This window comes from Urocampus carinirostris, chromosome 7 (assembly GCF_059441175.1).
Source record: "Urocampus carinirostris isolate Australia breed hairy pipefish chromosome 7, RoL_Ucar_1.0, whole genome shotgun sequence".
NCBI classification, from domain to species: domain Eukaryota; kingdom Metazoa; phylum Chordata; class Actinopteri; order Syngnathiformes; family Syngnathidae; genus Urocampus; species Urocampus carinirostris.
In genome coordinates, this window is record NC_142355.1 from 4820162 (window position 1) to 4843471 (window position 23310).

The 23310-nt window shown below is 41.7% G+C and overlaps 1 protein-coding gene across 2 annotated transcripts in view; it reads right to left on the minus strand.

The window, feature by feature from the left end:
* The window catches only part of grm3 (glutamate receptor, metabotropic 3), a 104584-nt gene that overhangs the window by 27465 nt on the left and 53809 nt on the right, over window positions 1-23310 (minus strand). For both annotated transcript variants that reach the window (XM_088339577.1, XM_088339578.1), the window contains 2 exons: window positions 18180-18449; window positions 12820-13417 (listed from right to left, as the gene is read on the minus strand). In XM_088339577.1, the coding sequence (XP_088195703.1) occupies window positions 12820-13417; window positions 18180-18449 (868 nt within the window). The remainder of the gene's footprint in view (window positions 1-12819; window positions 13418-18179; window positions 18450-23310) is intronic.

Consider the following 23310-nt stretch of genomic DNA (forward strand, 5'->3'; position numbering starts at 1 on the left):
AGCAAAATATGAAGGAGGTGTGCGAGCGCCTTCTGCTGACCACCACAAAGGTAAGAAATCCTATTCATAAGATTACGATAACGCGAACGTACAATTAGCCTGGGTTAGCTTTAAGTTTACGCTAAATATTCAGGGTGTTGGAACGGAGCCCGACATTGAGGGGGGGGGTTTTAAGGGTTATTGATCTATCTTCGTTATTCATTATCCATTATCCGTTATCGGTCAGTTCATAATACGCTACAAAGCCTAGGAGCCGGGACACTTACTCTCAGCCAAAAGGCCAAGCTAAGGTACAGGCCTGTAGCTCTCACGCCAGTGGTCATGAAGTGCTTCGAGAGGTTAGTGTCCCGGCACATCAAAAACTCCCTGCCACTCACACTGGACCCCCACCAGTTTGCCTACAGGGCAAACCGCTCCACTGACGACGCCATAAACACAGCACTTCACACCGTGCTGAAACACCTGGACCACCGGGGGAGCTACGTCAGAATGCTCTTCCTGGACTTCAGCTCAGCCTTCAACACCATTATCCCGGAGATCCTGGTGGAGAAACTTGCACACCTAGGACTCTCTCCCTCCATCTGCCACTGGATAATGGACTTCCTCTCCAACCGCCCACAGTCGGTGAAACTCGGTACCCACGTCTCTCCCACCCTAACACTGAACACTGGCTCCCCCCAAGGTTGTGCACTGAGCCCCCTGCTTTTCACCCTCTACAGCTCCGACTGCTCACCGACCCACCCCACAAACACTATTATTAAGTTTGCTGACGACACCACCTTGATCGGCCTCATCTCTGAAGGGGACGAGGCGGCATACAGGGATGAGGTTGAGTCACTTTCAACGTGGTGCTCGGAAAACCACCTCATATTGAACACAACAAAAACAAAAGAACTGATTCTGGATTTCAGAAGGAATAGCAGGAATCCAGCACCACTCATCATAAAAGGAGACTGCGTAGAGAGAGTCCACTCGTTCAAATTTCTGGGCGTGCACATCGCCGACGACCTCTCCTGGTCTGCAAACACCAGAGCGGTGGTAGGGAAGGCCCAGCAGCGACTGCACTTCCTGAGATTGCTCAGGAAAAATAACCTAAAACAGCAGCTGCAGGTGTCTTTCTACAAAGCCACAGTGGAGAGCATCCTAACATACTGCATCACGGTGTGGTATGCGGGGTGCACAGCAGCAGACAGGAAAAAGCTCCAGAGGATCATAAAAACAGCCCAGAGAATCGTCGGCTGCTCTCTGCCCAGTCTGGAGGACATTGCCTGCTCTCGCTACCTCAGCAGAGCAGAAAACATCGTCAAGGACTTTTCTCACCCCGGCCACCATCTCTTCGACCTGCTGCCTTCCGGCAAGCGCTACAGGTCACACAAAGCAAAAACGAACAGACTCAGAGACAGTTTCTTCCCCACAGCCATTACCACCCTAAACAGACACCGCACAAACAACTGAAAACTGTTGCAAAAAAAAAAAAAAAAAAACCTCACACGTATGTAAAATGGTACTCACGTACATGCTGTCTGCACTATGTTTGTTCACTGCTCAACAGACACCGCACAAAAACTGAAAACTCGTGCCAACACTACCTCATACGAAAATAATGTTACTCAAGTCTTGTTCTTGCACATGTCGACTGCACTACGTTTAATGCTCAAATTGCACAATGTCTGACCATTTCCTTTTTTTGCACTATGATGTCTATGCTTGCACCAATGTATATGCGGACTATTTTTGCACCATGATGACTTTGCACCAAATGCAATATTGCACAACCGTTACGATACAACGTTATCACGACAACCCTGTATGTAACATCCCACATGCTGACATTGTTGTGTAAATACCATGTAAATTATAACTATAGCCTTATTCCCCTTGTTTTATAACATTATCTTCTCTGTTCCTTTATCTTCTTGCTCATACCCTCACTATGTGTAAAACTGGAGTGTCATGCCCAATTTCGTTGTCACAATATGTTAGCCCATTTGTAACAATGACAATAAAGGTATATTCTATTCTATTCTATTCTAAAGCCTTGCTGCGATCATTGCGAATGCACCGTTCCCGGAGGTACTGCAATACTGGGCCGATGCGTGGAGTGGACAGAGCAAGCTCATAGGGTGTTGGAACGGAGCCCTCTTTCCAATGAACCGCTCACCACTTGTTGTGGAGATCCGGGAGCTAAATGTCCGGACACTGCCCTACTTACGAACATTTGGCTTACGCAAAACGGTAGATATGAACATTTTTTTTGGGATGCAGAAAAATATCCGGATATGACTGTAAGATTTTGTATTGTGTGCACCTTTTTCCGAGTAGAGCGCAGTGCTGTAGTGCTCCTTTCTGCCGCGTTGCGCTATAATAGGTCACTTAGCATCCACCCCGAAGAAGAAATCCAGCTTCTTCTTCCTGGTTTGTGTGTATACACTCTGCACTGCATCTCTAGCACGCTAAGAAGTTTGACATTTTTATCGTTGAATATCTCGTGCATCCATTCGATACGGTTGGTGTAAATCTTAAAGAAGAGATGAGCCGTTTCTTTTGAAATGAAAGTGTAATGAGAAAGCTTGATGCGGTTGAGAAAATGGTTGGATCGTTTTTTTTTCGTCCACTTTTTTCCAATGAGGAGGAAGTCGTCAAACTCTTCCAAAAGTAAGTTAAACTTAATGTTATCTATTTTTATCTTTATAGTCAAGTCAAGTCATGTTTATTTGTGACGCCCTTAATCACAAGGAGTCTCAAAGGGCTTTACAGACCATAGAATGTCAACGCCTGATGTGAAGCTTTGTTTTCAGTACTATTCTTTATCATTCCGCCTTTGTAACATTTTAGAGCGTATCATTTTATGAAACATTTATTTTTCAGTTTCAAAACAATACAGGTTACTTATAAAAGTCTTAAACATACTTATATAAACCTTCAACATACATTCCATACAGAATATAGCACTGAAGCAACTTACAAACAAATTAAACTTTCGAAAGATTGTCCGGAACCTATCTCGTTCGTAGGTTGGGCAACGTCTGTACTTTATTCATTACCATTGAATGATTGAATGAACGAAAACTTTTATTTTGAACATTAAAATAAAAACAGGACAAAAACAACGAGTCAACAACAAAATAATGTCACATAACATGTTCGAAAAGGGGTAGTCAGAAGCAGATGCTTATTTTCCCTACCCCTTTATCTTCCCTATTAAATACATTTTACAAATCCTTCTTTCCTTTTATAGATAGATAGATAGATAGATAGATAGATAGATAGATAGATAGATAGATAGATAGATAGATAGATAGATAGATAGATACTTTATTCATCCCCGAAGGGAAATTCACATTTCCAGCAGCATCCCTGAGCTGAGAACAGTACAATAATAAAGCCAAAAGAATACAATATACAAATACCCAGTTTGACGTGCAAATGCCCACTGTAGCGTGTTATATAGAGTAACTAAATAGTGCTACACAGAATACATATTGCAGTAAGATTCGGTAATATCCAATGTAGGTGGTGTGGTTTAATGTGGGCCTTTACTCTGCCGGGTGGAGTTAAAGAGCCTCATGGCATGAGGAAGAAAAGATCTCTTCAGTCCGTCCGCAGTACAAGACAGCGACAGCAGTTCTATGTCTAATATAACAAAATCTCATGGATATACTTATTACATTGGTCAGATATCAATAATTATAATAATTACAATAATCACAGATTTTATACACTAATCTTCGCAATACCCATCCCTCAACGTCATAGTTACCAAATGTCACTGCGGCACCAATGATAATAACAACAATAAATATAAACATAATATTTATAATAACAGTTCTGATATAATAATGGCAACAAACACAAAAAACTAACCATAGTTTTAAACACAGTATTTCCAATCTCCCTCATGTTCCATTTTCTTCATCCCTGTATTTCGCCAGTAATGCTTTTTTGTATTTCAATTTGAACACATGGATAGTTGGACATTGTTTGATCTCATCTTGTAAATTATTCCAAAGTTTGACTCCACACGCAGACACACACATACTTTTCCTGGTTAGAACTGCGAAGGTGTAAGGACACTTGACCATACAATCTTAAACTCTCTTTATTCTGGCCTTACTAGAAAAATCACCTGCCTTCCACTGTTTGTCAGAAATATGTTGCCTGTCGTTCCCCGTGCCAAACCATAACCCATTCCCCATGTTACCTATTTTACTTCCTTTAGGACCCTTGCTCCATCACAAAAGCTCACCATTTGGTGCCATATTTTTCCAAGCTTCCATTTGGTCAGTGATAGGTTAAAAAAGACAGATTTATTTTTGGGGAGACGAACCAGAGGTTCAAAAGACTTTTTATGAATTCATTTTGTCATAATGTATTATGATCATAAGTTGAATATACTATTCCTTATGGATCAGGGAATGCCCCATGCACTGTATAGAACACACGGAAAAAAATCAAATCCCAGCAGATTCCACAGAGAACCTTTTATAGAAAAAAACAACTCTTTTCTCTGTTCCCCAGAGGCTAGATGACCTTAGTACACCTGTGGCCGGCACATGGAACATAAAAGGGACACACTTACAGATCTAAGTATGATCTAGGACAGAAACACACTGTTGATATATTTATTCTCCCCATGGAGTGAATCCTTACTCAGGGGGATTTGACTAAAACAAGGCTTAGCAAAGTAAAGCTGCATTACAGAGAAAACTGAGTTACAAGATGCAAAGGGGGAGCAACTGGAGTGGAGTGGGCTGCTTTAATTGTGGTGCTGTAAGAGGTGGGGGTCTCAAGATAAGGGCAAAGAAAAGCGACGCGTGAAAAGGGAGAGATTAGACACAGAATGGAAGTCATTCCATCGAGAAACGCTCAAAGGACAGATGGACAGACGACGGGGGCTGCCGCGCAAGACTCGACAAGGAGACTGACGTAGAGAGGTGGCTGATGCAGGAGAGAAACCTTGTGAAATCTGAGTGGGATGTGCTGTTTTTGAATGGGGTGAGAGAACACTTTATGGGTGTGAAAGAGGAGGAGGACATAGACTGTGAGAGGAAGAGAGCGCGATAGAGAAGAATGAGAAGAGAGCAACATATAGTGAGGAGGAGGAGGAGATGAGAAAGGTTGTTTCTTCAAGATCCAAGCTTCACAGTGAGCTCTCTGCTGCTCTATATAGCCCTGGAGGCATGCTGTCTCCGTACACACACACAAAATTGCATTACTATCTCCCCCATATCTTAAATTTAAACTTCATACCATAAAGAAAGGAAGGATTAGTACAGGAAATTGATTCAGGACTGGTCCAATGAAGCTAACCACCTGCACCTTAACACTACCAAGACCAGGGAGATGGTGGTGGACTTCAGGAGAACTAGAACTCACCCGGTTCCTGTAACTATCAAAGAAGAATGTGTAGAATTTGTCCAGACCTACAAATACCTGGGTGTGCAGCTGGACAATAAACTGGACTGCCAACACAGAAGCTCTATGCAGAAAAGGTCAAAGCCGACTTTACTTCCTCAGAAGGCTGGCGTCCTTCAACATCTGCAAAAAGCTCCTACAAATGTTCTATGAGACTGTTGTGGCAAGCGCCCTCTTCTATGCGGCGTGTTGGGGAGGCGGGGCCAAGAAGAAGGATGCCCCTTGTCTGAAAGCGAGCTCTGTTGTGGGCACAGAGCTGGACAGCCTGACAACAGTAGCTGAGAGACAGGCACTGAAAAAGCTGCGGTCAATCATGGACAATTCATCACATCCACTACACAGCATTATCTCCAGACACAAGAGGAGTTTCAGTGACAGACTGCTGTCACAGTCTTGTTCCACGGACAGACTGAGGAGATCATTTCTTCCTTATGCCATGAGGCTCTTTAACTCCACCCGGGGGAATAAAAGCCTACATTAAACCACACCCCCACATTGCATATTACCATATTTTTATTACAGTGTGTATTTTATGTAGCACTATCTAAATACTCAATATCAAGACGTTACTTTGGGTATTTATGTGTTATATTCCTTTTGCTTTATTATTGTTTTTTTTTCAACACAAGAATACTGCTGGAGGTGTGAATTTCCCTGCAGGGATGAATAAAGTATCTATCTATCTATCTATCTATCTATCTATCTATCTATCTATCTATCTATCTATCTATCTATCTATCTATCTATCTATCTATCTATCTATCTATCTATCTATCTATCTATCTATCTATCTATCTATCTATCTATCTATCTATCTATCTATCTATCTATCTATCTATCTATATATCTATCTATCTATCTATCTATCTATCTATCTATCTATCTATCTATCTATCTATCTATCTATCTATCTATCTATCTATCTATCTATCTATCTATCTATCTATCTACCTACCTACCTACCTACCTACCTACCTACCTACCTACCTACCTACCTACCTACCTACCTACCTACCTACCTACCTACCTACCTACCTACCTACCTACCTACCTACCTACCTACCTACCTAGGTCATATCCCTCAAGAGGGGTGACCGGCAGCAAGACAAACACATACAATAACAAATAAAATAAAAAAGGGGAAAAATTGCACAAAAAAAAAAACACACACACACAAACATTTTTGGACCATGGCCAACCCAAATGACACTCGGGTCAGGGTGACACAACACACTCTTCTGTTCAACAGCAGAGCCCAAAAGATTTTACTGGTTTACCCCTGCGGCATCATACAGGTGCCCTGCCCATCCCTTAGAATGTGTCCAAACATCCCACTATCCTTTTACAACACCTCTTCACTCATTCCTATCACCAACAAGAGCTCTAGCTTCCACTAGATGTAGACCTCTTTCCTGCAGTGCACTCATAACACCATTCATCCACGTTAACCCTATTTCCAATTATTAACCTGGTTACAACATAAGGCATTGGACCCATAAAAATGGAGTAGGTTTGGCCATCACATGAAAACATAAACTAGTAAAAAAATGGCCTGGGTATCCCCCATTCCCTGGACTTGAGTGGGCACTTGACAGCTGGTAGAGGTGTGTGCTTCTGCGTGGGTTGTGCATCTACAATTTTTAAGTTTGGCAAAAAGCAGCTTATTTGTGCCCAGCAATGGGCCCTCTTCATGATTGACCTGAATACAATACACAAATGTCGAATTGACTACCATAGCAACTGGCAAGATGAAAAGAATGCAAACAAACACCAGAAGCTGTAGCAACGCACACTCCTTGGCTGTTTTGGAAACGCTTGGGAATCTTTTTAGTCATTTCAGCAGTTTGCTTGACTCCGGTGTGTGAACAGCATTCAGAAAGAAGCTATAACACAAACCCATTCATTGATTTCAAAGGCCTTGATTAGGCTACGTGGTGAGCTGGGACTTAGCCCTTCTGACTTTAGACAAGTGGCGGGCAACACCCGGTATTGGCCTGTGGGTAATTTTCACGCCTAATGCACGCTGCAGAACAGATACATTTTAAATGTCTGTACAGTAGCTCAGGAGGTAGAGCGCATGTCTTGGGATCAAGGGATCCCAGTTCGATTCCTGGCTTGTCCGTGTTACATGTCGAAATGTCCTTGGGTAAGACACTGAACCCCTAATACCCCCAATAAGCAGGTTAGCGTCTTACATGGCTGCAATACAAGGCCGCTATTGGGAAATGTGGAGCACATTGTAAAGCGCTTTGGGAAGTCATTGACTCGAAAAGCGCTACATAAATGCAGATCATTTCATTTCATGGATGGATGGGTAGGTGGGTAGGTAGGGACAGACCGACCGACCGACTGACTGACAGTCAGATAGATAGATGGATAGATGGATAGACAGATGGTCGCATTTTTCATTTTGGTTGTTGCAAATGCGCTTATGTTCATCCACATATTTGAGTGAAGTATTTACTTACTGTATCCTTTCTTATCAGTACTTCCACCCTTATTATATCATAAAACCTTTGATGTTTCAGGAATGTGAGGTACTAAATCTCGAAGAGTGAGTTTTCCATTCTTATCTTGTAATTTGATTTCCCAGGAGAGCATGGTCTATTTTTTTAAAAGTGCTCATACCCGGTCTGGTCCCGTAAAAGAACACGCGGCGAGACATCGGAAAGTCATTTTGCCTTCAATAGATGGATAAGATTTTGATTTTCTATTGTCTGTCTGTCTGTTTGTCTGTCTGTCATCCCAACAATAGTTCTAAAACGTTGTGTAACATAATTACTGTCTCTCATCTCATCAGCTACACCACTTATCCTCAGTAGGGTCGCGGGGGTGCTGGAGCCCATCCCAGCAATCATCGGGCAGTGGGCAGGGGACACCCTGAACTGGTTGCCAGCCAATCGCAGGGCACACGGGAACGGACAACTCACTCGCTCATTCACACCTAGGGACAATTTGGACCGGCCAATTCACCTGAAATTCATGTTTTTGGAATTTGGGAGGAAACCGAAGTGCCCGGAGGAAACCCACGCAAGCATGGAGAGAACATACAAACTCCGCACAGGAAGTCTGGAGCACTGCGCCGCCGTGCTGCCCCATAATTACTGTATTTAAAGAAATTAGACCGCTGAGTCATATTTGTCTGTCAATTGTATCTTGTAGCGAATAAAAAACTACATTAACATTAATAGATGTGAGTGATTTGGCTCATTTAGTCTAATGGTTTGGAAAATGAGGTACAAAAAAAAATCCTGTGTACTTTTGCAAACTTTACACATATCCCAGAGAACTGTGCAAGCGACAATATCAAGATGGAGAGAGCTTAAAACTATCGCTAACCTACCAAGACATGTCCGTCCCTCTAAACTTTCGGCCCAAACAAGGAGAAAACTAATCAGAGAAGCAACCAAGACCACACATCACCTTGAAAAATAACATCCCCACTGTCAAAAATGGTTGATGGCATTATCATGACCTGAGGTTGTTTTTCTTAAGCAGGGACTGGGAAGATAATGAGAGTTGATGGGAAGATGGACAAATACAGGATGGTAATGACAGCAGATCTGCTGGAGTCTGCAAGAGACCCAAGAATGGGGTGCAGGCTCACCTTCCAATAGGACAACGACCCTAAAGATAAAGCAAAATCTGCAATGGAATGGTTTAAAACTAAGAATGTAAACGTGTTGGAATGGCACAGCCAAGGTCCAGACCTCAACCCTATAGAAGATTTTTTATAAACTGAAAAAAAAATCTGTGCGCAATCACCATCAAACCTTAAGGAACGTAAGCCATTTTTGGGGAAGAATAGGCAAATATTTCTGTTTCAAGATGTGCAAAACTTATAGAAACATACCGTATTTTCCGCACTATGAGGCGCACCGTGTTATAAGGCGCACCTTCAATGAATTATATGTTTTAAAACCTTTTCCATACATAAGGCGCACCACATTATAAGGCGCTATAAGTGCATGCTGGTTTAAGATCAGGTAATAGTGCAATTTTGTAATTGTAATCCTGTGCAGTCCTTCGAGACATTTTTGTGATTAGGGGCCATATAAATAAATGTGACTTGACTTGACTTGGCTACAGTAGAGGATGTAGTTACGTTATGCAACCATTAGATGGTGCCGCGCTAAAGGGAATGTCAACAAAACAGTCAGATAGGTCAGTCAAACTTTATTAATCGATAACAAACAAGCTTTCCACAACTCCATTCACTCCCAAAATGAATAAACAGCTGTTTTATTATTTTCTCTGAGGTAAAACATTTTCGTGACCCATCTTTAACATCTTTGAACAACGGCAAGGCATAACATTTTACTTTTCCTCCATTTAGTCAACACGCCAAAAAACGTCTGATACTGTTATGGTAAATTCAACGTTAGTGCAATCGCAATATAGTGACACTCGTAATGTGCAAAAACAATAACAATAAAGCAATAACATAATAACTGTAAAACGTAAACAGCTCATCCTCATGCTTCTTCCACTTCCGCAACATCGATTCATTAACGTTAAACTCTCTTGCTGCTGCTCTATTTCCGTGTTCTACTGCGTGACTGATCGCCTTGAGTTTAAACTCTGCGTTGTAAGCGTGTCTCTTAATAGGAGCCATTTCAGGGTCTTTATACAAACGCACAAATAAAAGAGAATCGTTGTTTAATATTTCCCAGTATGCACAGCGCACTTCTTCTTCTACGCGAAAAATGGAGTCGGTGGCTGCTTCTCTTAGATAAGAGACCTTGCAAATCAATATTGATCCATATATAAGTCAGCTTTTCAAAAAAAAAAAATCAGATTTTATGTGCGCCTCATAGTGCGGAAAGTATTATTTCTGCAATGTCCACTTTTCAAATTTTTACTTATAATTATAAAGTGGTGAATATATTTGGTTTCAGTTCACAATTGTGTGCCACATGTTGTTGAATCCTAAAACATAGTTTGAGTTTTCTATTTATATGTTTAAAGGCTGAATTATGGAAATACGTCAAAAAGTTCTTGAGGGGGAAATAGTTTTGCTCGACTTTGTATGGAACTGGAAGCACTGTTTTGATGTTTGTGTGCATCTCTTTACCTATGTCAGTCCCTGAGACATCGCAGTTTATTTATACCGCAGCCTCTGTAGCGCTATCTGTCAGTCAACACAATCCCCACTTTTTTCCCCCCTTCTCCGGCTTTTCCGCCGAGAGCAGAAGATACGACGGCAGGCAGCCTGCTACCGGAGCTATTATAACTCAAAAGCAATCTCATTAGTGCATGGCAGTAAAGAATATGGTCCCGTGGATTAGCCGCTGCTCTCGTTGCTCAAAACAACTTGGTAGTCTCGTGTCCCAGCTAACCGGCATCAATAGCTGACTCCTGAACGTTACATGGAAATTAAGCCGATTGGTCTCAGGACCTAAATGCTGAGGCTGAGGAGGACAGAATTTAATGATCTGCCCTTTTTCTGTCCTTGCCTCAAAGGAGACAAAACCACTACAGTTGGTAGAACTACAGAAGTACTGCAAATACTGTTAAAATACTTCCCCATATCATCTATCTATCTATCTATCTACCTTGGTCATATCCCTCAAGAGAGGTGACCGACAGCAAGAAAAACACATACAATAACAAAGAAAATAAAAGGGAAAAATAGCCAAAAACACACACACAAAAATTTTTGGACCAAGGCCGACCCAAATGCCCAAACACCCAAACACGTTAGGCACCTCGGCACCTAAGTTGGTCATGCTTTCGTCCCTCCAGATGAAACGGGACACAAGAAAGCGGCCATGTCACTCGGGTCAGGGTGACACAACACACTCTTCTGTTCAACAGCAGGGCCCGACAGCTTTCACTGGTTTACCCCTGCCGCATCACAAGGGTGCCCAGCCCATTCTTTAGAACGAGTCCAAAATCCCACTATCCTTTCACAACACCTCTCCACTCCTTCCTATCACCAACAAGAGCTCTAGCTTCCATTATATTTAGACCTCTCTACTGCAGTGCACTCATAACACTATCCATCCACGTCAATTGCTGCCTTCCTCTTGGTCTCCTTCCATTGACTTCTGCTCCGTAGATCCTCTTCAACATTCGCTCCTCATCAATCATCTCCGTGTGTCCAAACCAACCGAGTACTCTCTTATCAACACGCTTGCTCAGTTCCACGACTACTCCAGTTCTGTCTCTCACAATTTCATTTCTCAGTCTATCCAATCTTGTCACTCCTAACATAGTCCTCAAACACTTCATCTCAAAAACACTGAATTTCCTTCTCAAATCTGCGTTCAGGCTCCAAGTCTCTGCACCATACAACACAGTCGGCACAATCACACTCTCATAAAGTCCCCTCTTAACATCCATACTCATACTCTTGTTGCTCATCACTCTCCTTAGAGCACCCAAAACCTTGCTTCCTTGATTCACTCTGTGCAATACCTTGCACTCCATTCCACCAACTGCAGCCACATCACAACCCAAGTACCTAAAGCTTTCAGCTTCAAAGCTTTAGGATGGATGAGGAGCGAATGTTGAAGAGGATCTACAGAGCAGAAGTCAATGGAAGGAGACCAAGAGGAAGGCTGATACTGACGTGGATGGATGGTGTTATGAGTGCACTGCAGGAAAGAGGTCTAAATCTAGTGGAAGCTAGAGCTCTTGTTCGTGATAGGAATGAGTGGAGAGGTGTTGTAAAAGGAGAGTGGGATGTTTATACGTGTCCTAAGGGATGGGCAGGGCACCCGTATGATACGGCAGGGGTAAACCAGTGAAAGCTGTCGGGCCCTGCTGTTGAACAGAAGAGTGTGTTCTGACATGGCCGCTTTGTTGTGTCCCGTTTCATCTGGAGGAACAAAAGCATGACCAACTCAGGTGCCGAGGTGCCTAACTTGTTTGTGTGTTTGGGCATTTGGTTTGGCCATGGTCCAAAATGGTTTGTGTGTGTTTTTCACTATTTTTTTCCCTTTTTTATTTTCTTTGTTATTGTATGTGTTTGTCTTGCTGTCGGTCACCCCTCTTGAGGGATATGCCCAAGGTAGATAGATAGATAGATAGACTTTGCGCTTGACCACTGAATACACAAATTGACACTATATTTGTTTCATTTATGGTTCTACTGATGCTAATGTTCCTCTTCTGGTTTACAGGGATAACAAAATGTTTACTTGATTTTAATTTATTATATATTTGCCTGTCCTTCAAAAATGGACAAAGGTTTATTTATGGATCCAAGTCTCCACTGACCGAGCACAGTGACTAGTCCACTATCAAAGTAGTCGTTAGTTGGAGCCCTAGCACCAACAAGTTACAAGCAATCAACACTTGGATTTTCAGAAAACCAAAAATGTTGTCTTGACTCCAGTAACACTCCAGTAGTTCCGTCTGAAAAATGCATTTTCTTTTTAAATTTCCAAGCAATCTTACCTGTGAAGCTGACATTCAGGATGAAATCCCGGTAGAGTTTGCGACCATCCAAGTCTTTCATGCTGTCACACAGCGTAGTGGTGTTGAAGCAGAGGCTGCGCTGCATATTGTGCAAGGCGTAGGCCATTGCGTACACCGCATTAACCACAAACATGATCTTGGACTCGGGTTCAAAGTTGCTCCTCTCCATGGATAGATCCTTGTCGCAGGGCATGTATGACGTCTCCCCGTTACTGCCGCCGCCACCTATTGAGCACTGGAAACGCTGCTCCCAGAATTCCCTGAACCAAGGGTTTCGGAGATTTTCCTGGGGTTTCAAGCTAAGGAAGTAGCGGTTGAACTCTGGTACGGGGTTAGCGGCCAGCTCTAGGGTGACGGCTCCTTCGGCAGTCACTTCATTGCCTTTGACGATACTCTCTTGGGCACCCCAGCCATCGCTGGCCACCCAAATGAAGGAGGCGTTCAGGTTGGCAGCAGCAGCCAGTAACTCCCGGGCGTCGTCGCTGCGCAGAAACAGGACGGCCACGTGGGCGTTGGGTTTTTGGAGGAGCTGACGGATTACGGCTTCGTATGACTTCTTGGCATTGGAGCGTCCTACCTGTCCAGGTTTTGAAACCAAAATGTCATGTGAGTAAAAGTCCAGCAGGACAAAGTTAATAAAAAAAGTGTTTTTTTTTATATACATGTCAGTGTCAGTCTTAAATATTCAGAAGGACCATTACTTTTCCCATCACCAATGTTCCCTGTAATTTTCCACAGGTCTGAGCGTTCACACAAAGTCGGTGAGCAGCGCTTGAAACAACAGTGAGCAACCATAATCCCAAGTGTGGCAAGATAATTAATTATAAAACATGTCCAAAACTTGACATCGAGTTACATTTTGCTGAGTTTCCGACAATGCAAAATTATTTTTCTCTTTTGGATGAATTGACTCATGTACTATTGCAAAGGTTGTACGGCCTACAAACGTCGTTTGTTCTTTCAATTCTTTCACAAGATATCCATTTCTTTTATTTCCTGATATATTTTGTCGCATAATATTAACATTTTTGGGGGCTTATTTAGTCGGTTGTAAGACACAGAACTGTATTTAATCGCATTTTTTAGTGGAAGTACAATGTTGGGAACAAGATTCACTCGATATCATTGGAAGTTATTTGAATGCAACACAAACTTTTTTTTCTACTTTTTTTTAAATTCCTTTAAAAAAAATCTCATTGTATTTATTTTTTCTGAGCTGTTACTTTTTTATTTTTCTTCTCTATTTACTTTTTTTCTACATTTCTTTCTTTTCTTTTTTTCTGGATTTTTTCTAAATTTTTCCTTCTTTTTTCTCTTCCTTTTGTTTCTTTTTTTTCCTCAGCTTTTCACTACTTTTTCATTTTGTTATTTTTTTCTTTTTTGTTCTATTTCTCCTTCTTTTAGGTCATTTTGTGCATAATTTACATAGTATTTGGTCATATAGGGATTAAAGAAGCAAAAACCACCTGAAGAGCCGTTTAGGACCCGAAAGAGCCGGTTCCTTTTAGTGAGCCGAGCCGAAGAAGCCGGTTCCCAGACAAACTCTACTAACTTTACTCAACTTCGTTCTCCTTCGACTCGACTTCAAAATACCGCATTTAGGACACAACGTCGGGGGAACCCGTGTATTTTTACCTTCTTGCACTGTAACTTTGACTTAAGTTGCTTCTTAATTAGTAATTATGAGCCCTCATTTTTGTGCGCTGGCTAGATTTTCTTGTGCGCTGAGAATGTGCGAGCAGTGCACAATTGCGCACGCGCGCAGCTTGGAGGGAACACTGCCCACCACATGTCTTTTTAGTGCTTACCTTATGAAAACACAAGACACTAAGGCTGGCAACATTATTTAGTTAACCCATTTTGGAGGGGAGTGCATTGGTGCTTTTCTATCTCTAAAGACAGGGACACGTCTAAATCTTTAGTTTTCTGTTCTTTTTGTCAGTCTGTAATCCAGGGGTGTCAAACTCATTTTAAGTCAGGGGCCACACAATAGAACAAACATTCTGTCGGGGGCCGGACTAGTAGAATAAAGAGAAAGAAAAAAGAGATAAAGAAATAAGAGAAAGAGGGAGGGAAAAGGAGAGGGCGGGACAAAGACAGAAAAAGAGAAAGAGGGAGAGAGCGTGAGAAACAAAAGAGATAAAAAGTCATGAGAGAGGGGAAAGAAAGGGAGAGGAAGAAAAAAATCCAAAGAGAAATAGAAAGACAGAGGGAGAGAAAAGAGAAAACAAAGCGCGAAGGGTATGAAGAGAGAAAGAGAAAAGAGAAAAAGAGAGACACAGATAGTGAAAGAGACAGAGTGGGAGAAAAGGACAGAGAGAGACAAAGAAACAAAGAGCAACCTAGGAAGAGAAAAAAAGAGACACAGAGAGTGAAAGAGACAGAGACAAAGTGGGAGAAAAGGGGTGGAAAAGAAAGAGAGAGAGGGAGAAAGAAATACAAGTACAGTGTCTTTGTTTGAGGCACCTGGCTTTGGCAACATCAAGCGGACATATTTCCACCTGCAGCTTGTTTCTCTCTTGCGCTTCTCTGGTTGTTGTCCTGCGGGCCGGATTCAATCCCTTAGCGGGCCTGATCTGGCCCGCGGGCCGCCTCTTTGACACCTGTGCTGTAATCCATTTGAGTAGACATCCCACAATGTCCTCGTATAATTCTACCGATGTTTTTTTTTTCCGCTTTTTCGTGATTAGCGTTAGCTGTGAACATTATTACAAAAGACGTTTAGGGAACAGAACCTGGTAGTGGAGCATTTTAATTGAAAAATGTTTTATTTTTGATTAACAATGCATAAGGGCCTTGGGGACCAACCGCTCGATTCCTGAGGTCAGAGTACACCGTGTCTTAGAGATGAATACATCCGTACTTTACTCACTTGACTCATTCACTCAGTATTTAACCCACATTTTACGGCAAAAATGGAAAACAAATTATGCATGACTGCAAAAAGGACAAAAACTGTAGCTAGGCCATTTATTGATATGGAACAAAATATTGCACATAATTATATTTTTTATTCAATCACTATACTTTAGAGAGGCAAAAAGATAAAATAATATACATTAATACAATACAATATATCAAAATGTAAAAATGTAGTCTGTTTTGTCTTTATAACTTACCCTTTTGTTAAACTGGATTCCCTTAGATTAAGTTTGTTAAAATATTTAGAAATACAAGGTGAAGGGTTTTATACTTTTGACTATAAAGGATTTTATACGATTAAATCCAAGTTACATTTATTGCGTGCAATGAATATTTTCACCGAGTAGGCTTTAGTTCAATGACAGGTCACGCCGTTCCGAATGCAGAATATTTTTTTCTAGTTCTGTTGATAACAGGACTCTGACAGAGGACGGCAGGCATTGTTTTGAGAAACGCTCGGTGCTGTTTTGAGTTTTCTAGACATCGCCGCGAGGTGGTGGAGCTCATGTTGGGCTTCATTGGCACGCCCATGGGAGGAGCCGGCACACCATCTCGCGGAAAGACTTGGGCTGAGAGGAGAAAGCTAGAGGACTGGAGAGAGAGGGCTTCCCAGAGACTCCGACGACACTAATTCGGTCACTTTCAATGGAGTACAGTTCGTTAAATTGATAATGAAATTAAATCTGCCCCCGTGTGAAAATGTCGGCTTTCTTGTTAATGTTTTCCATCAAGAAACGAGCGCGCATAAATTGTTGGGTGAATCTAAGTTGCGTTTGGTTAATGGAGTCTAATAATTAATTCGAACAATTTAGAAAAACAGTACATTTTGATATTAATTCACAACAAAGTTATGTTTATAATTAGAACCTTATATTTGTGGAACAGAAACACTATTTTTGGAATTTTGTTTTATGCACTTCATGGGTTAGGATAACGAATGACGATTTAGTTTTATTTCTGGGAAATGACCCGTTTTGTTGTTGTTTATTTTTTGGGCAGATAGCCACTTCCAAGCCTCAGTGTCAATATGAGGCCCATTTAACATTTTTTGAACAGAACGGTTTTGAAAAATATATATTCCCACATGCTGCTTATTTGGGTCCTCATGCGGCAACAATTTATGTTCAAAATGAAAGAGAAAATATGCTTAACCTGTACTTAACATGAAACACTGATGTTATCTAGTGGTCAAAATATATTAATGTTTCACGCTAATTTTTATTATTCATTTTGACTCAGGAACATTTTAAACAGTGGTGGGCCTTGAGGGCCTTCAAGGCCTTCTATGCAGGCCAAAGAATGTCTAAATCATATGATGTTCATTACAACCTGTACATCAATACTTATTAAGCAATTCCAAATTCTCTGTCAGCATCCTTTCATTGCTTCTCCCTGTTTGCGCCTCTTCTACCAGAAAGCCTTCACAAAACATTTTGAAGGCCGTGGTATGTAATATTAGTCCTCGAGAAAGCTGTTGCTTCAGCCAATCAGATTCCGAGTTGGTGTCTGAAAGCCAGTTACCTGGCGTTGAGAAACATCACTGGTTTCACAAACTATGAATCCACCAAAGTGATCACATCAACGGCCTTAATACTTGAAGGTAGGAGCTTCACAAGAACATACAGGATATTATCTTGTTTTAATAGTGTAAGGTTCAATAACTCGAAGTGAGCAATACTTTCGCGATTGGGAAAGGATTTGTCTGCCAATTTTCAGTTCTTAAGCCCGACCGATACAAATTTCGGGCCGGTCTGTATGTTGGGGTCGAGCCAAGCTTCTCTATGTCACAATCACCCGGATCTGGAACACCTGTGCTCAGGATTTGGTGCCAACAGCCAGGACAGCTGATTGGCGCACCCTGTCCATTTAAATCCTCAGCTTCCGGAAACAAGCTGTCTGATTGTACTATGCTACCTGTTGCCATCTACTCAGAAAGCCCGTACCTCTGACTCTTTGCCTGCCTCCCGTTTTCTTCAACTTGATCTCCGTTGCCGACCCGTTTCCGAATTTGCCTACGACCTGCCCTGCCCGTCTGACTCCTGATCACTCTTCCGAACACGACGACGCCCTTCTTTTCCAGCCCCGACCGACAACACGACGATTACGCCTGTCCACGACCATTCCCGCCAAGCCTTCACCCGCCCGTCAAGCTTCGCCAATCCGTCAAACAACGGATTGAAGAATCACGCCTTGTCATTCCTTCCTTCCAATAAAAACCAGGAATCGAGTGATCTCAGTTTTCCTTCTGTCTCGCCTGACACTCTATCGCTGACATTGTTTTTTTTTGGTTATTATCCACCCATCATTGTTCATTGTCTCTGTTTATACAGTTTCGTTTAACTTAGATTTTGTTACAAAGACAGGGAAGGGCCATACCTGTCAAAACCCCGCCGTCTAAATTAGTGATCAAATCTTACTTTTTCTGAGGTGGCGATGCAGATGTTCCTCACGCGGGCCTCTTGCTCGAAGGCTTCAATGCCCGTTTCACCGTAGTCCCCCTCCGACGCTACCGTGGAGACGTAGGTCCAGTTAAAATATCGAAGTATCTCAGCCATGGCCTTGGCCTGGTAGAAGTCAGGGGGTACTGTTCGGGCGAAGTAATCGTAGCGGGTCTTGTCGCTAAGCTTGGCGCTGGTGGACGCGTAGCTGATTTGGGGGATCTGGAAAAGCCTGAGGAGGTTGGCAACCTGGATGGATGACAGATAATTGTCGAGATACCTGAAGTTAACAAGATTTCAAACATTATGCAGTGTTCATTTTAACTGTGGAAAGTGATGGGTCCCGGGGACTCGCATGCTCAAAAATCTATGGGTCCCAACAGAGATCTATGGGTCCCCAAAATTTAGTGTGCACCATTCCATTACAAACTGTCGTATTTTCCCTTACAAAATACAAAAAAACCTTTTTTTTTTTCAAACATGTTCATTTATCTTCTCTGTTCCCTTATCTTCCTGGCTCATACCTCACTGTGAATGTGTAAAACTGGAGTGTCATGCCCTATTTCGTTGTCACAATATGTTAACCCATTTTCTAACAATGACAATAAAGGTATATTCTATTCTATTCTATTCTATTCTATTCTATTCTATTCTATTCTATTATGTAGTTTAACGGGGCAGCACGGCGGCGCAGTGGTTAGCGCTTGTGCGGCACAGTTCATGTCATGGGAACCTGTCGTGGGTTCAAATCCAGCTCCTGGCCTTACTGAGCGGAGTTTGTATGTTCTCCCCGTGCTTGCGTAGGTTTCCTCCGGGCACTCCGGTTTCCTCCCATGTTCCAAAAACATGCATTTCAGGTGAATTGGCCGGTCCAAATTGTCCATAGGTGTGAATGAGGGAATGAGTTGTCTGTCCCTGTGTGCCCTGCGATTGGCTGGCAACCAATTCAGGGTGTCCCCTGCCCACTGCCCGGAGATGGCTGAGATGGGCTCCAGCCCCCCCGCGACCCTAATGAGGATAAGCGGTACGGCTGATGAGATGAGATGAGATGAGATGTAGTTTAACATGTTATATTGTACATGTGTTTCCTTGTATCATATACAGTGGGACCTCGCTACTTCGCTACTTCGCGGTTCGGCGTTAGCGGCTTCAGAGCTTCGCGGTCTGTAATAATTAAAAAAAAAAAGTATATATATATTTTTTTTCTTCTTTTTTTGAAGGGGCGCCGCTACTTTTCAGATTTTCACTTTTTGCGGGTGGTTTTGTTCCCCATTAACCGGGTCTGAAAAAAAAAATAATTAAAAAAAATAATAATTATAATAATGGGCAGCACGGCGGCGCAGTGGTTAGCGCGTGTGCGGCACAGTTCTGAGGTCGTGGGAACCTCCTGCGTGGGTTCAAATCCAGCTCCTGGCCTTACTGTGCGGAGTTTGTATGTTCTCCCCGTGCTTGCGTAGGTTTCCTCCGGGCACTCCGGTTTCCTCCCACATTCCAAAAACATGCATTTCAGGTGATTTGGCCGGTCCAAATTGTCCCTAGGTGTGAATGAGCGAATGAGTTGTCTGTCCCCGTGTGCCCTGCGATTGGCTGGCAACCAGTTCAGGGTGTCCCCTGCCCACTGCCCGGAGATGGCTGGGATGGGCTCCAGCCCCCCCCCCCGCTACCCTAATGAGGATAAGCGGTGTAGCTGATGAGATGAGATGAGCTGATGAGAATAATAATAATTTAAAAAAACATTTTTATTTTTTTTATTTTTTTGAAGGTGCGCCGCTACTTCGCGGATTTTCACTTATCGCGGGTGGTTTTGGTCCCCATTAACCTGTATATTGTTAATGAACATTTTGTTGTGAGACACTGAGTTGATCGACATGAATGAGGTTTATTATAAAAAAAGTTCAAAAATGAAGTCGCTTGGACGTTCACTGTAGAAGGAAAAAATACATGCAAATATAATTAAGTAGTATTATAAATTTTCTATTAATTCATTTTCTGCATTAAATTATTGTTTATAATATACTGATTAAAAGGGATCACCACAAAGCTGTCTTTTTTCATTTTCTCCTTTTATACTTCCTTTTTTTCTTAACTTCTTTATATAACATAATCATTCGTGATATAATGCATCAAAGCGAGTGAGCCGTTTGAGAGCCGGCTCTTTAATGAGTTGAGCCGAAAAAGCCGGTTCTCTAAAAAGAAATGGACTTTCACTACACAACTCGAACTGGAGATCGGCGTGCAGACGAAAACTCGAACCGCGAGACCAAAACAACAATGGCGGATCTGCCTGACGAAAAGTTTGGAGTGCGGTAAATCTTTGTCAAAAAAATGATAATGACAATTTCGTGTCAAAAAATTTGCGTCCTGGGGACGCATGTTTATTTGACACAATGCGTCCCCAGCAAAAATAATGCGTCTAGGACGCAGGGCAAACCAGAACACTGATTATGAGATATCACCGTGGTCTTTAACTCATTATTATCATGTTTTTTGTGAAATCAAATAAAGGATGAGCAGACCTTGGCAATTCAACGGCACGAAGAATTCAAATTTAATAAAATTAGTGAACCTTTCACATCACTCCAATATGGCCTTGTAGGGACAACAACTAATCAAACCTAGAAAACTAACACAACAGTCAAATAAAAATCCCCAGAATGTGTCTTTGAAAGGAATCCATGAAAGCAAATCTAATGATGTGTTCTGCTGAAGTCAAAATACATCAAACAAGGACTTATTCGGCGCCATGGACACGTACAAATACTTGCTCTTGCCCTGCTTTGTATTGGCCATCACACTCTTGTGTGTGTATGAATGTGTGAGAAGGTTTTTAATCAAGCGCATGAATAAAAGTTTAATCAAAAATTACTGCTGGTGTGTCATCGAAAACATCAAGAAAGGAGATGTTTGGAGTATAAATACCATCAAAAATGATTCCTTACTGAATGCATTTTCTCACATTCAAGCTTAAAATGTCTATATAGTAGTCAAGTCAAGTCATTTTTATTTGCATAGCCCTTAATCACAAAGAGTCTCAAAGGGCTTCACAGGTTATTACACGGACTATTTTTTCAGACTATTATTACACCATCCCCTGATCTGGAACCAACATGAGGGCAAGGAAAAACTCAAAAACCTCAACATGAGGAAAATGAAGAAACCTTGAGAAGGGACCGCACATGGGATTTGGTAAAAATATCAAACGCACATATGCATAAACACTCAACCTCATTGTATATTAATATATATTAATTAACTATTAATAATAGATAGCTCGGTGGCCTTGGGGGTGGGGCGCCTGCCCCGAGACTGGTAGGTTGCTGGTTCAAGCCTCGGCCGAGTCATACCTTGACTTACAACATTGGTACTCATTGCCTCCCTGCTTGGCGCTCGGCATTAAGGGTTGGAATTGGGGGGTTTGGTCACCTAATGACTCCCAACACATCAGTTGGGTTGAGCGAGGGGGCTGGGAATCCCCTCCTCTGTATCAATCTCCTAGAAAGAGTCAGAAATATGAACGTCTTCCTGACTCTAGCCACCATATACATATATATATATATATATATATATATATATATATATATATACCGCAGCCATATCCCCCTAGTGGGAGGTGGCGAGAGTCATTTCTGACTCTTTTTAGGAGATTGATTCAGAGGAGGGGGATTCCCAGCCCTCCTCGCTCAATGGATTTTGAAAATTATCAATTCAAGTTGTTAATTAATTTTGCAGTATTATCGGTAATATACTGATCAAAGTGACTCCCCAAATCTTTTATTTTTTCCTTTTTTTCATTTTTTATCCTTTATTTTTTCTTATTTTGTTTCATTTTCCCCTCTTTTTAATTTGTATTTATTTTTATTGTTCATTTTACTTTCTTTTTATTGTTTATTGTTTTTTTTTCTTCCTTTGTCATCTATTTGCTTCTTTTGGATGGAATTACTGCCCTCCTTTTTGGACAGTTCCTGGATGTACCAATTCGCCATGTACCATAATGAAATGAATTGAAGTTTTGAATGTAATGAAAAAATCCACGGCTGTGTATGGATCAAGTAATATTCTCGTGGTATGCAATTTTGTGGATTGGAGGGACATTCTCAAGTACAGAACATTACACAAATTTCCCATTTCCTTGACTTTCTCACAAGTTTAGCAATTTAAAACACCGTCATCTGGTACTGGTGGTATCAGATATCTGAGACCACGCCCAATGAAGCATGATCTGGTCAAGCGTCACTGGTCCAAGTAAAAATAATTTACTGAGCCACAGCCGCTTGTGGCATCTGTGATGGCCTGCACTGCGGCCTTGAGATCAGCACGTGGGCCATTCGTTGAGACCATACAGAGCACGAGACCAAATCTCTTCACGACGAATCAAGTGGCGGCTTCAAATTAACCTCCATGTTTGCTGGTTCTTGGCAACGTGCGTTTTTCTTCTGTAATAGGGAATCTCCCCAAATCGACTACAATTATAACTGGAAACTTTCTTTTGTGCTAGTAGACTTTTGGCGGTCGAAAACTCCCATAATGTTATCCTTTGAGCTTCATAAAATTCTGCAAAATGGATAAAACACCTTTTTAGGTATTCCGAAAGATTGGCTACACACAACTTTAAGATAATTATTCTTACTCTGTTTGATATTTCAATAATTTAAAGCAGACACACTCTCTGATTTATGCAGTTTTCTTTTACTAATCATCTACAAATAAAACTTGAATAGAACACAAAAAAAACACAAGAATATGAAAATAAAACAAAGTGGCTCCCACCACTATGATCAGCCTCCTGTGGACTCGTTGTCAAGGCAACCGGTACTGTTCCTTTGCTTCACCCAGGTGTTATCAGAAAACTCAGTCACTGTGAATAAATGAATTAAAGCATAGTATTTGATGCACATTACAGGTAATATCTTGGGCACAGGCCCGAACCTAAACCCTATAAGGCTGTACCCGGGTTTTGACTTAAATTTCAAATCATTAAATCGAGCCTGGCTTCTCTCTCGCTGTTTTTTTTACCTTTAAAGACGATTGGCACAGCATGCACTTAATTTTCCTGAAGTAAATATTTAGATAACTGATTTTTACTTCCATTTGAGTAATATTTTCTGAAGTA